The 14611-nt window shown below is 42.4% G+C and overlaps 1 protein-coding gene across 2 annotated transcripts; it reads left to right on the top strand.

Annotated features, from left to right (window-relative positions):
* Positions 1-3557: 3557 nt before the first annotated feature.
* LOC105927454 (WD repeat-containing protein 5) lies at positions 3558-14046 on the top strand. 2 transcript variants are annotated; one of them, XM_012864202.3, is made up of 14 exons: positions 3558-3744; positions 7045-7153; positions 7243-7351; positions 8769-8842; positions 8913-9002; positions 9084-9173; positions 10256-10339; positions 10409-10464; positions 10577-10623; positions 11604-11679; positions 11785-11818; positions 12246-12320; positions 12396-12483; positions 13456-14046. In XM_012864202.3, exons 2-14 carry the CDS (start codon positions 7076-7078, stop codon positions 13554-13556), a joined length of 1002 nt encoding a protein of 333 aa, XP_012719656.1. In that variant the 5' UTR covers positions 3558-3744; positions 7045-7075; the 3' UTR covers positions 13557-14046. The 2 variants fall into 2 exon arrangements, with proteins under 2 accessions (XP_012719656.1, XP_012719657.1); XM_012864203.3 differs by having other exon boundaries at positions 7050-7153.
* The last annotated feature ends 565 nt before the right edge of the window (positions 14047-14611 follow it).

Here is a 14611-nt window from a genome sequence, read left to right on the forward strand (position 1 = left end):
CCGTGATCATAATGTTTTAGGTTCCCTAGAAATCACATCATGACAGTTCTGCAAACTTCTCCCTGCAGATTTTCCAGAGCAGCAGGGCCAGATTTATCTTTGAGGTGAAAGAATTGCGGGCAGTGCCGTATCCAGGGCAGATTTTCCAGGTGGTGGGAAGTGTTTTTTTTTTTCATGTGCGCACAGAAAAAAGAATGAAACAAAAACGGTTATAAAATGCAACTTAATTTGGAGCACCAAGGAAAAGAATTGAATAACAATAAAACATGCAAATAAATTTTAAACAAAATATTTCACATACTCCACATATGAAATATAAATCTTCAAACAAATTATATTATGTGTGTAGTACCATTTCTTTCTTTTGGATGTAAGGTTCATATTTTTGCGCAGGTATGTACTTATTTTGTTATACACAGTCTTTTACTGTGGGAGACTTCATTGTGGAGTCATATTTCCTCTTCAATAGTCTCCCATCCTCTTGCGTTGGCAACGCAGTAGCTTGTAATATTATAATAACAGTATTTTTGCATTTGTGACATCTTGCAAAATGGTCCACAAATGCATCAAGGTCCAAAGTCTTTGCCCTTCTGGATTCAATGCTCAGCTTTGGTGGACCACAGGTAGGTTGGCGTGGAAAAATTCTGCTCACAAGTGGCACAACTCACTGGAAGTGCAACAGTGATTTTGCACAGTCTAAAGGGCTTATCGTCAGATTATCAGACTTTAGAGAGAAACATAAAGAGTGGTGTGATCTGATTCAGATCACACCACTCTTTATGTTTCTCTTTAAAGTCTTTGGAACTGATGGAGTTCTTGCCCCAGATCCTCAATATTGCCATCCTATAGACATCCAAAATTCAAACCAAGTGGTGTCTTTGAAAAATGCATCACCCTTGTTGTTAAGAGATAGGACTGTCAAGCTCGGAAACAGAGGACCCAGAATTCAGCAAGACAAGACAGGTATGGTTTAGAGGCAGTTTGTTTAATGATAACTGCTGCGGGTAAACAAGAAAAAAAAATAATCAGGCAGGTAATGGGTGAGAACCGGAGTGACAGGCAGAATGGTGAAAAGGAGTAAACAGAGTTCGCAATCCAAAACACAGTCCAAAGACAAAACGGGTGATCAGAAGTGCAGGGTAGTCCAGGGCAGAACCCGGGAGCAGAGTCAGGGAACAGATCCAGGTCCGGTAACAGACAAGTTAGATAATCAGACAGGGGTCAGGCTGGCTCAGATATCCGTAGACAGAACAGGTCAGGCAATCAGGCAGGGGTAATGCAGGCTCAGAGAAATCAGAAGACAGAATACAGGTCAGGGAACAGGCAGGTTATAAGGTTCGACAGGGATCAGGCTGGCTCAGATGATCAGGAGGCAGAATCGGGTCAGAATCACCGGTAGACAGGCAAACAGGAAACGCTGGATTAGATTCACCGAAAGGCTCGAAATAATCTGGCACTGAAGAGTGGACTGAGGCAGGTATAAATAGAAGAGTGAACAGGTGACCGGAATGAAACTAACAGGTGGAACTGATCTAATGAAGGTGACTAGAAGTGGAACGACCTGACTAGTTAGTGACTGGTGGCTGAGAAGTGAAAAGAACTGACTGGTTAATGACTAGAGACAGGCAAAATATGCGAGAAGAACACTTGTTTCTCCGCTGCCTGAAAACAAGCCAGTCTGAGGTAGAACCTGTCATCTGGGCCTTTGCCTAGAATAAATTTTGTTCATGACTAACATCTGATAGTTCAGAGCTCTTAAAACTGGCATGTTTATTTGTCCCGAATTTCCCCCATTGTGGGACAGTAGAGGAATTTTTTATCTTAATGATTTGTGAATACTTTCATTAAAGAAGGCCAATGCTGCCTTCACATCGGGATCAGCTCAGTTCTACTCCAATCAAAATGATAAAAAGCATGACAAAACCCCTGCTAACTAAAAAGTTTGAAGTTTGCTAAGGTTATGACCTATGTGAGTCACTCAATTTTTAGAGCTCTCTTGTGCTGCCCTACATGTCGGTTTGTACAAGCAGCCATTTGGGGTGTGCATGTGAGCCAGAAGTGAAAACATAAAGACTATACAACAGAGCAAAGAATCCCTCTGCTCCTGGGACTGCTTTGATAGCATCAACTCGCACTAAACTGAGACTGAGGGCACTGCAGTGGATGTAAAACGAAACTCTAGTCCATGAAAAACTAGTCCATGCATTTGTTACTTCAAGGCTGGACTATTGTAATTCTTAACTATTAGGAAGGCCACAGAATGCAGTTCAAAGTCTTCAGCTGATCCAAATCGCTGCAGCAAGAGTTCTGATGAAAATCAACAAGAGGGATCATATTTCTCCAATTTTAGCTTCCCTTCATTGGCTTCCTGTTAAATCAAGAATAGAATTTAAAATTCTTCATCTAACGTATAAAGCCCTTAATAATCAAGCTCCATCATATATGAGAGCTCTGATTACCCTGTATGTTCCTAACAGAGCACTTCGTTCTCAGACTGCAGGTCTGCTGGTGGTTCCTAGAGTCTCTAAAAGTAGAATGGGAGGCAGATCCTTTAGCTATCAGGCTCCTCTCCTGAGGAACCAACTCCCAGTTTTGGTCCGTGAGGCAGACACCCTGTCTACTTTTAAGACTAATCTTAAAACTTTCCTTTTTGACAAAGCTTATAGTTAGAGTGGCTCATGTTACTCTGAGCTATCTCTATAGTTATGCTGCTATAGGCTTAGGCTGCTGGAGGACATCAGGGCCTATTTTTCTCACTGCTGTGTTATCTTACTATTCCCCAATTTGGCATAGTTTGTTGTTATTTCAAGGAGGAGTGGATAGGCATTTCTCTGTTTATCAATGGTATGTTACCACAGTGGTATGTTACCACTGAATCCAGAGGCAACATTTTGTACTGTTACCTCATGATGTTTACATGGGAATCTTCCCCAAGGGTTGCTTTGTGAAAGTTGTAAATAACCCTCAAGCAAATCTAAGCAACATTGTGAAAGTTGAAGCATACCGCAAGAAACCTCCAGGAAAGGTTTGCTGAAATTTCTTGTAAATATACATTGTTGAAGTATTAAAAACATTTCATGAACTTTTATAAAATGTTTCCCTGAAGAAAATAGTTTATAACTTCCAATAAACCATTCGGAAATGTTCCCTGAGGATTCTGTACACCTTACATCTCAAAAGTTGTAGAAAAAAAAAGTACCTTAAGTCCCCTGAAGATTTTTCTCAAAGTGGCAATTTGTAAGTTTTAGACTCTGAATGTTAACTGACGGCTTGTCGGTCCATACACATTGTAACCTTTTGAAAACTAACGCACATTCTTTAACATGTTTCCTGGAACTGTCAGCAATTTCCCTCATTTTCACCCATTTTTTATTTAACCGCTCACCTGTAGCTATTTTTTTACACGAAACCCGTCTCGTAGTAGTTAGTTTAGTAGTAGTAGTTAGTTTAGTAGTAGTAGTTAGTTTACTCATGTAATAACGGTGGCAGCGGGGAGACGCGCTAGGATTACTTTTGACCCTCATTAGTTCCCGTACCCTCGCCTCGGTACGCGCCTGCGCAGCGCCTCAGCACACCACATTCCCCGCTTCTCCTTCTCCTCGCAGGTCCTCCCAGCTCAACGCAAACATTAAGCGAGCTGCTTGGCTTTGCTGCTCAGCGGGGCCTTTCACTCCACACCGGACGGGCTTTCTCCCCGTTTCCCCGTCTCTACGAAGAAACAGCGTCTGACCCTGACTCAGCATCGTGAGTATTAGCATATTCGCCAAAAGCTCATTGTTTGAATGGAAGATGGCTCCCCCCTTTCGTGGCTGCTGCTTGTCAACAGCGCTGCACGATCAGGCCACCATTAGCTTCTCCGTTTAAAAAAAAAAAAAATAGCCTTTTTTTCTTCCGTCGAGTAATATGTTTTAGCAAAACCCTAAATGTTTGACTTTGGAATGACGTCATCGTCCTCGGTTAGCGTCTCGCAATCTCAAAAGAAACTTGGCTAAATGATCCCGTCCGGCTCTTTTGTTTAATTTTACTTTTCAATATTAATTTTTATTTCAGGGGATATTTGTAAACCCCATGGCGTTTGGCACCGAACTTAATTACGTTAACATGGCTGTTCGAGATGCGTGCACGCATTCCTTTCTCTCTAAAATAAAAAAAGACAAACCTCTTTAGCGTCAGTTAACCGAAGCTAGCCGCAGAAGCTAACTCTGTGTTAGCAGGTGTTTATTAAGCAGCTAGCAGCAGAAAGCAGCTGAACTCCTCACCGGCTAGCTCTGTTATAACATGTGCTGAACGCGATAAGGACGTTTAAAGGCTACGAATGTAGCTCTGCGTCTGAATTGTTGTGTGTAAAGTAGCTATAATAGGAGGACGCTGTGCTAGCAAAGCGTTTAGTCCAGCACACCTTTTCTTTTTAAACCAGCAGTAGGCTCTTTCAATGTCTGGAGAATTGTATGTTAAACAGTCGATTTAATCCGAAAGAGCATTAAAAAAGGCTTTATAACTAATAAGATCACGTTTTTAGCCGCTAACCTCAATGGTTGAAGCAAAATAAACGAGTAAAGAAAAATCATCCTGGGTTTATTTACGCCCCTCGGTTCACATTGCCACCTGTGGGATGTTGAGAGTTAACGTAAAATTACATTTTATTTTTTTTCTTAGTGAAAGTTTGACCTTTTTTTAAGTCCCGCATTCAGCCAAAAGGCCATGTTCATTACTGTAGATTGTGATATTTTCACTTTTAAAGGAGTCAGGCTGCGTGATCTCAGGCAAACGGGCTCTTTGGATGATTATATTTGAACGTTGTAATGTTGACAGAGCTGCTGTTTAATGCACATTTTCTTCCCCCTCCCCTTTCTTTTCAGTTCATCTTTTATTTTATTCATATCGGGCCAGTTCACAGAAGGTCATCTGGGGGGAACTTCCCACTTTTCCGTCTCCAGGAGTTCCACTCCACGCTCTGCTGGCCTTGTGGTTAGAAAGTTGAGCTTTTTCGTCCTGTGGGTCCTGGGTTTGACTCCCACGGACTGCCGCTCTGTATCCACGAGCAAGACCCGTAGCCTCAGATTGCTCTGATTGGAGAGCTCTGATTGGAGAGCATCCGAACCCTTTTCAAATGTTTTGATAGAGGCCATATTATTGCTATGGCTAAAAAAGCCTGCTGGCGTGGCTCGGGATGTGAACTTAAAATCGTTTGTTTGTTGTTGTTTTTTTATGTGATGGCGAAGAAAGTAATAAAAGCCTATTTTGGCTCCAAAATTTGTCCTTCTGTACAGTCAGAGGCATAAAAAGCAGCCGCTGCTTTATAAATCAAACCGGCCCATTATCTAAAACGGTTCTTCTCTCCAGCCGTTCAGTGGTTCTGCTCTACAGGCAAACGGCGCTCAATCATTTCCGTCCGTCACATTTAGAAACCGGAACGAAGCATTTCTGGATCCGTCCGTCGGATGGTTTGCCGTGTTTCAGCCTTAAGGGTCTCGCTCAGAGAGTCGAGCAGGGGAACTTTCTGCCCTCTAACAGCTGGTTCACACTGCCGTGACTTTTAGACCACCGGCCGATTTTTCAAAGCCTGGATAAGGGTCCTCTTGAGGATAAAAAGCCGTAGGTAGAACAGGTTTTCTCATAGGGGGTCCGATCAGACGGCAAGCACCACACAGATTTCACCGACGGGTGTGAGACGGGAAGTCAGGGAAAACTTCTGCAGCTTGAGGGTTTCCCTCTCTTCGTTTTCTGATTGGCTACACTGCTCGTTTGTCCTCGGGACACGGTGCAGGGTATCAGAGCCTAGACAATCCATTCAACGTGTTTTAATATCCCCGATTTGAGGTCGGAGCGGTGCCGATCGCTCTTCACACACAGCAGGAATGTCTCTTAAGAGCCACGCTGATGATGGGGGCAAAACTCGGTGAATTATCCCACCTTGTGAACCAGCCTTAACCATCAGGCCGCCCCTCCCAGCCATTGTTTCTGCCATAGGGTGACTTATTCTTATTACAAGCTGCGTTATATAGTGATTCGCCATTGCAGCATTAATGTGTACATAGCTGCAATTTCAAAAGACTGCTTAGAAGTTTTGTTTGGAAGGCAGAGTGCCGTTTATTGGAGCTGATTAACACATTTGGCCACAAAGACGAACTTTCACTGTCCTCTATGCCCATGACTGCTACTGGTGTGAGCGGTCGATGAATAAGTAAAGTACCGTAAGTAAACTTTATTTATATAGCACCTTTCCACAGGATAAAAACCACAAAGTGCTTCACTATGAAAACAGCACAAAATAAAAAGATAAAACAGCATAAAAATAAGAAGGTGGCGTCAAATCTTGCCGTCGCCTTCCTGAGCAAGCAAGGGGCGATGGTGGAGAGGAATAACTCCCTTATAACGACAGGAAACCTTCAGCAAAATAACAGAACCCCCTGGTTCTGTTATTTTGTTCACTGGTTCTTAACGTTTGAGGTTCATTTATTAGGATTTCATTCTTTTTCATGGAATTTGGAAACAAATGCTACTTTAGCCAAACACTTTAACCTATCATGCCTCCATTGTCTTCTCTCTCAGTCCGACTGACGAGTTTTTTTTCTCTCTCTCTCTACCTGATGAAGATGTTGGCTGTTGTGGCTTTATTTGTCTATATTTATATATCTGCTCTCTTTTTGACCTGTTTTAATGTGTTTTTGCTTTTATTTAGCTGTAATTTGAATTATTAGCTTTTTAGTTTGGCCAACTAAAGAGCAGAGATCAGATCATGGAACAGAAATAATTGATGGAGCGGGTTTAAAAGGAGGAAGATTGGCGGCTTTTCTTTATCGTATTTAAGAAGAACCGTTCTGGTCGTTTCCCACAGAAACGGGTGGGAAATGTGTATTCTGTTGAAAAGTTACTGAAATACTCAAAAATGTTTGATACAGCTCAGAGGAGGAAAACAAACGGCGGCGACAAACTCAAGGTCATGTCTCACAGCCGTTTCTGTGCAGGCCTGATTTCCCGTCGCCGTCGTCGTCAGCCTCGTTAAAGATGGCCGACCTCTCACCCGTTTGTTCTCCGGTTCAGTTTAGGTCCGATCAATGTTAGTGCTCTCACCATGGCAACCGAAGACAAGAAGCCAGAGACCGACACCAAGCCTCCAGTCGTCCCGTCAGCGTCCGCCAGCCAAAGCAAGGTGTGGCCTCATCAAACCGCGGAGCCTGTTTCCCCGTGTAACGCGTCGCCGCCGCCGCGCTCATCCTTTCTGCTGCTCTCCTTCCACAGTCGGCGCCCGCCAAGCCCAACTACAGCCTGAAGTTCACGCTGGCGGGACACACCAAGGCCGTGTCCTCCGTCAAGTTCAGCCCGAGCGGGGAGTGGCTCGCCAGCTCCTGTGAGTTTTTATTTCGGCGCAAAAACCGTCTTCCTTTGGGTTTTTCACCAGCAGAGGAAGAATTTGTGATAAAGCTGTTTTAAGGAGTCTCTGTCCTGCGTAGGATCATCCTGTTCAGGTTCCATCGCTCCTGAGTGTTTTACATTTTTATCTAGAAAATCAGAGTTTCAATCATGCGTACAGCAGCCTTTCACACTAATATCCCTAATTTTCACTCGCTTCACCAGGCGAAGTCACGTTTAGAGCCGCTGACATAGACAAATTTACTTCTGTGAGGAACTTAGTAGCGTTTCCCTGTAATGAGGTCCTCCCCCCCCCCCACCCCCGCTGTTTATGCATCCAGGTTCAAGGTTACTTAATATCTGCGGGTAGATTAGTTTTACACCTTCATAGACGCGTTAACACAACCAGCTTAAATAAATATGCTGCTGCTCAAAGGCACTACAGGCCTCACAAGTCAAAGCAGAACAGAGAAAAGGAGCGAGGCTCAAAAATATACAAGAAATAAAGTTTTTTTTTTTTTTTTTTAAGCCAGTGTGTAAAAACCATAAAAGCCAAATTACATACACTTAGTAAAATTAGTTGAATCCAGTTGAGGAAGAAGCTCTGCTCCTACATTTGGTGACATTACAGTCAGGCAGTCTGGTAGACAGCTCAAAGGTCCTATGAGGTTGTGATAGTGTACCATAATGCTCTGAATATCCATTGTGTGGAGCGGCTTCGTTGCTAACAAAAGTCGTAGTTACACATTTTAACAGATTTTAGTCAGTCAGTAAGAACAACTTTGATCATATATGAGGGGCATCATCAATGTTTGAGAATTCAGACTTAAGGATATTTAAGTGTGCCTTATAGTCCGAAAAATATAGTGGTAATAATAGTGACGCTTTCTGGCAACTCTGACTCCAGACGTTTAGAATGATTTCGGCCGTTTTTTTTTCTTTTGCGTGTTTTTTTTCCCCCCCAAGGCCTGCACATTGAAAAAGTTTCAGTTAAAAAAACCTTTTTAGGTTTTTATTGGTGATGAAATTGTTGTCTTCAGTTCACTGCAAAAAGAGAACTAAAAATTAGTAAAATTTTCTTGAAATTAATGTATTTGCCCTTGATTTGAGCAGGTAAATAAGATTATTTGCCAATGGAATGAGTATTTTTTTTTTACCCCTAAAATAAGATAATTAGATATATTGCACTTGAAATAAGATGATTGAAATGAATTGTTCCTATCTTAAGTGCAACAATCTCATTCCATTGGCAAATAGTCCAATTTACCTACTTAAATCAATGAAAAATACATTCATTTCAAGAAGAAAATTCTTATTTTTAGGTCTATTTTTGCAGCGTTGTCAAAACGAACATTTTATTAACGGCTTCCAGCAGCCAACGTGTTTTCTAAACCGTAATCCTGCGTCTGTTGCAGCCGCCGATAAACTCATAAAAATCTGGGGCGCGTACGACGGCAAGTTTGAGAAGACCATATCTGGACACAAGCTGGTGAGTAGAACCTGTGTTGGTGCAGCCAGTTTCTCCTCAGAGCTCCGTTCACGACGCCCTAACCCTGCAGGGCATCTCTGACGTGGCCTGGTCCTCCGACTCCAACCTCCTGGTGTCGGCGTCTGACGACAAGACCCTGAAGATCTGGGACGTCAACTCGGTAAGGCGGCCCCCCCCCCAAAGCCGCGCTGCCGCCACGGCTAACAGGCGTGACCTTTGATGCGTTCTCTCTTCCACGCAGGGGAAGTGCCTAAAAACCCTGAAAGGCCACAGCAACTACGTCTTCTGCTGCAACTTCAACCCCCAGTCCAACCTCATCGTGTCGGGATCGGTGAGTCCGCGCGGCGCAAAGCCGCCGTAGGTACCAGATCGACTCGGGGTCCTGCGCCTTCTGATGATGTCACTATACACGATCGGTTTAACGTTTGCACAATTACGCAAAACATTGTGATTGGTCCGGACCACTTACTAAAGTAATTATAGCGGGGTGTAGGTTTTTATTCGAGCGGGATTGCAGTTTGTAAACGGACAATTTTACGAAGAAATTCTCCACGGTCCCTGCGCCTCCCGATGACGTCACATTATGGCAACACCACTCAAACAAACTACATTCAGCCCGCTGTCTGCATTTGTAACAAATCTATTTTATTTAGTTAATTTAGCTGTTTCTTTTTTCTCAAAAGCTTCAGGCTTAAAGATGAACATAGAAAAATGTGAAATCTTAGCAATTCAAATTAATCAACCTACTTTAAATAATAAAAATGAGGTAAAATATTTAGGTATAATGATTAACATAAGGACCACACTGAAAAATGATAGAGCAAATATTCAAGCCATTTTACAAAGAAAAAAATCAACAAATATTGACTCAATTTTTGGAAGAATATTGTCACAATTTCATCTGGAATAATAAAAAAATTGTGATCAGAAAAAAACGACATAGTAATATCAGTAGAAAAAGGAGGAATAAACGTTATTGATTTTAAAGTGATTGCTGTGATAAAATTATATGGGCTGCAGACTTTTATTAAAAATTAAGAGTTTATGGTTTAGTCTCCCTTCACAACTTGTTTTTTTTTTAAAATTGGAGGAAGGAAATTTGAAAGATGTAACTTTGATCCTGCAAAATTACAGATTAAATTGTCAGATTACCACAGAAGCATTCGAAAACTATGTTAAAAGTTTTCAGGCCTCGATTAAGTTACTGGAAAATAACCGTAAATTAACAAAATAAAATAGATTTGTAACAAATGGAGACTGCGGATGTAATGTAGTTTGTTTGAAGGGAGTTGCCATATACTGATGTCATCGGGAAGCGGAGGCCACTCGAGTCGATCTGGTACCTCCACTGGCTCTCCCGCTGCGGCGAGCCCCGAACGCTCATCCTGCTTCTTCTGCTCCTCTGGCTTCCAGTTCGACGAGAGCGTGAGGATATGGGACGTGAAGACGGGCAAGTGTCTGAAAACGCTGCCGGCTCACTCCGACCCCGTCTCCGCGGTAAGTCTCGTCGTTTTTGTCAGCAGAACCGAGAAAGAGACGTGAACTAAAGTCTGCCCGGATCTGCAGGTTCACTTCAACCGGGACGGCTCTCTGATCGTGTCCAGCAGCTACGACGGCCTCTGGTGAGTCCGCCGGCCTGCGCTGTTGTTCTCTACCTGAAAGCCTCTCGCTTGTTGCCGCCGTCTCGTTCAGTAGCAGTTACATGCGCTAACGAGCCCGCTGTTCTCTTTTCAGCCGGATCTGGGACACGGCGTCGGGGCAGTGTTTAAAAACGCTGATCGGTAAGCTCCGCCTCCTCCTCCTGCAGAGCCGTCTAATTCTAGTGCCGCATTTTGAAGATCGTGGCTTAAAGCTCACGGAAGTCCAGGTTTCCCTTTCTGAAAGCATTAAGGGAATCAAAAAGATTATTGCTGAATAAACTTGCTGTCAAGAGGGCCGTTATCCAGGCATCGCATTTATCTCCTCTTTCTTTCACCTCTACTCTTTTTTTTTTTTCTTTTCTTTCACTTTTTGTTCTTCCTTTATTCTCCCATTGTCATGTCCATATAATTTGAAATTCTCCTTGCAGGAATCATAATAAAGCTATTTACAAGCATAAATCAAGTGGAGCACTATGGCGAAAGCTGTTTGCTCCACTTGTAAAAGCAAAAAAAAAAAAAAAAAAAGTTAAGTGGAAGGAAAAGCGCTGTGGTTAGAGGTGCACAGGCCACAGGTGGAGCTTTTAGCCTGAGAATCGCGGCTCATTAGAGTTTAGGTGGAGATCCACAAGGTTCACTTCTCCATATTGCACGTGAAGCTTTTTCTTCCACCAAATTTTCCTCAACAGCAATCTGGAAAGAGATTTTTTTCTTTACATTTTCTTTAAATTAAATAAATGTTAGTGACTGCCTGCAGACAGCTGTCCAATCACCGGCCTTTCCTCATGATTATCTGTATGAAAAGTCCTTTTTTGTTGCTATTAGGGCATATTCTTTGTTTATGAGGACATCATTTGAGGATTTCATTACCTGTAATCCACAATGATACAAAAAGGATTGTTATATCACTTTTTAAAGTTACTGCATTAAATGAGCTTTTTGCTGATTTTCTAACTCGGATTCAGCAACAAAAAAATCTTCCTTCAGCAGGTGGTTTCCTCGGTTTATCTTTCTATAGTTTCTACCCCAACGAGCCCCATAAACGTTGATGCCATGAACCTGTATTCTGAGTCAGAAAGCTAAACTCGTTGTGATTCCGCTAACGCTGCTTCTGTTTCCGACAGACGACGACAATCCGCCGGTGTCCTTTGTGAAGTTTTCTCCCAATGGCAAATACATCCTGGCTGCCACACTGGATAAGTGAGTGTCGTCAGGTTGTGCACGGAGCTCGCCAGCAGGGGGCAGCACAGCGCCGTAATTAACAGGACTTTGCTTTGTGTAATCATGCTCCGCTTGTCTCCACAGCACGCTGAAGCTGTGGGACTACAGCAAAGGAAAGGTGAGAAGAAGATAAAGCGTCTGGATTTAGTTTAGTTGTATTCATCAGGCAGGTGCAGAAAGATGATTATATAAAAATTAGAATTACTTTCATACCAGGAAATGACTCCAAAAGCTACGTTAATTACCTGCAAAGAGGCACGTTCTCCTGTTTTTGCCTCGGATCTTGTCTCTAAGCCCCAGAGAGCAGGATGGTGCAAGAAAAGTGTCTGAAAAGACATTTAGTGACTCTAAAGTGTTTCTAACCATTATGCTCGCTGGACTTCCTTCATTTTTTCTCTTTTACTCATTTTAAACCTGCAAACCTTCACATGTCAAACTAAAACTGCACCAAGTCTCATGGAATAAGCTTTTCCCTCCCCGGCCGTTTCCCCCGGCTGCAGCCGGTCAGATTCCCTTTGACTCTGAGATGTCTCTCATGCTTTCAGTGCTTGAAGACGTACACGGGCCATAAAAACGAGAAGTACTGCATTTTCGCCAATTTCTCCGTCACCGGTGGGAAGGTAAGGTCCGTCCTGGTTCTGGTGTAGCGAACGGTTCCTGTGACTGACGGCGCCTCTGCGGCCGCTCTCTTGCAGTGGATCGTGTCGGGCTCAGAGGACAACATGGTTTACATCTGGAACCTGCAGACGAAGGAGATCGTGCAGAAACTCCAGGGCCACACAGGTACGGCACGCAGGTTGCTGCTTTTAAACTAAAATGAACAGAAAAGATCGCATTTCATCAATCGATCGTTAAAGCGAACGGAATTAATAATTCAGTAAAATTTGAACGTCGTCCTGTGATCCTAAGTGGAAAATTAGGCCCAAAGCATAATGCTTCTTCCTCTGTGCTTCACAATGGACATGAAGTACGACCTCAAACACTGCAAAAATGCAACTAAGAATAAGTCAAATTTTCTTGAAATGAGTTTATTTGTCCTAGATTTGAGCAGGTAAAAAAGATGGTCTGCCAGTGAAATGAGTGTTTTGACTCCTAAAATTATATAATTAGATATTCTGCCCTCTAAATAAGACGATGAAGATGAGTTGTTCCTATTTTAAATGCAAAAATCTAATTCCATTGACAAATCATCTTATTTACCTCCTCAAATCAAGGATAGATACTCAATTCAAGAAAATTTGACTTATTTTTAGTTTCATTTATGCAGTGAAGACGTTTTTTTTGGTAAAGATATTTATAGCAAAAAGTAAAATAAAGATGACTAATGCAACAGATTTGGATTATTTAATTTTTGGTACTTGATCTGCATTAAAGCGATAAAATACCGAAGCACAGGTAGAAGTTTCAGTTCTCTGGTCCCCTGCTGAGCTCGTGAACTTTGTTCATGAAGAACCGTCGGGTTCTTGCGGTTCTAAAGTGTGCAGGAACAGAACATAGTAAGTAAAATAAATAAAAAACTGATCCGCATGTCCCTGAGGAAGATCCAACGGCTACAAACGACTGTGGAAAAAGTTTCCTGTCCCACGTTTTACAAATCTTTGGCTCCCGGTTCCTGAGCAGAAAAGTGAGCCAAAGCACGATTTAAAGCGTCGATACCTTTAAGACGTCAGAGGACGGTTTCTTTCCTCTGCCGTCTGTTTCTCACCACGTTTCCGTTCTTTCTGCTCTGACCTGTTTCCCTCTGCTTGTGCGCAGACGTCGTCATTTCCACCGCCTGCCACCCGACAGAGAACATCATCGCATCCGCCGCTCTAGAAAACGACAAAACCATCAAGCTATGGAAAAGCGACTGCTAATTCTCTTATTTTTGGAATACTTTTGGCATATTCACCTTTCTATATATATGTTTTTTGTTTTTTTTCTACATTTTGTTGCAAGACAAGAGGATCCTTTTTTTTATATAAAGGAGCTCCTGATGGATGCAGAGAACTGGAGGTGAAACTGAGTAAGGAGTAGCAAACCCTTCAACTACACATCAGCTTTGCAGTGAAAAATCTTCCTCACATCCGATGGTGTCGTTTTATTCGTCTGTTTAAAAAATAAAAAAAATGACCCAAAAGGAGTAAATCGTGTTAAAGAAACACTCGGCTGTTGCAGTGTTTTTTTTCGCCTCTCTGCTTCACGACGGCTGCTGTCCAATAAATGTTGTCACCGGGCCTCCGCGCCGTTCCTGTTGTCTTTCTACTTTGTCTGTGTGGACGTGAAGTACCGTTTAAAACCAGAGCGTATTTACATTAAGCTTTAGCCTTAATGAAGTAGGAGAAAAAAAATAATTACCTTTTTAAATCTTCTCTAAATGTCAGATCTTTGTGCCACAAGATTTTTTTTTTCTATTCTGTTTTTCAAAATGCTTTGAAAACTGAGTTTGACTTTAATTTTAAACCCTGTTTTAATAATTGTTTATTTAGCCTAATTCAATTCGCAGCTCTTGTGTTTGTACATATAATGAAGTGTTTTTTTTTTGGGTTTTTTGTCACGCTCTGCTAAACTGGTTCACAAACGGTGTGCAACAACAAGCAACATCCGGTTCCTGTAGCTAACCTGGATCTCTGAGGGATTTTTGTTTGCAGCTCTCAGATATAATCTGCAGCCTAATAAAGTTTTGTATGTTCAGTGTTGTGGAAATTGTCTTTCTGCGTCACTTGGGGGGAGGGAGGGGGGATTCCTGGTAGTTTGGTTCTGTAGAGGCACATTTCTAAAGAAGGAAAAATGTGGAAATGTGCTTTAAGGCCGATGGAGTCGCAGTGGATTTTCCATTACTATGTGAAATGCAGATTTTTCAGCAAGGATCTCCTGCAGCCACCATGCTCTCCTTTTTGTTGGGCTTTATGCAATATAATTTTCTGACAAA

This window comes from Fundulus heteroclitus, chromosome 8 (genome assembly GCF_011125445.2).
Source record: "Fundulus heteroclitus isolate FHET01 chromosome 8, MU-UCD_Fhet_4.1, whole genome shotgun sequence".
Taxonomy (NCBI): Eukaryota; Metazoa; Chordata; class Actinopteri; order Cyprinodontiformes; family Fundulidae; genus Fundulus; species Fundulus heteroclitus.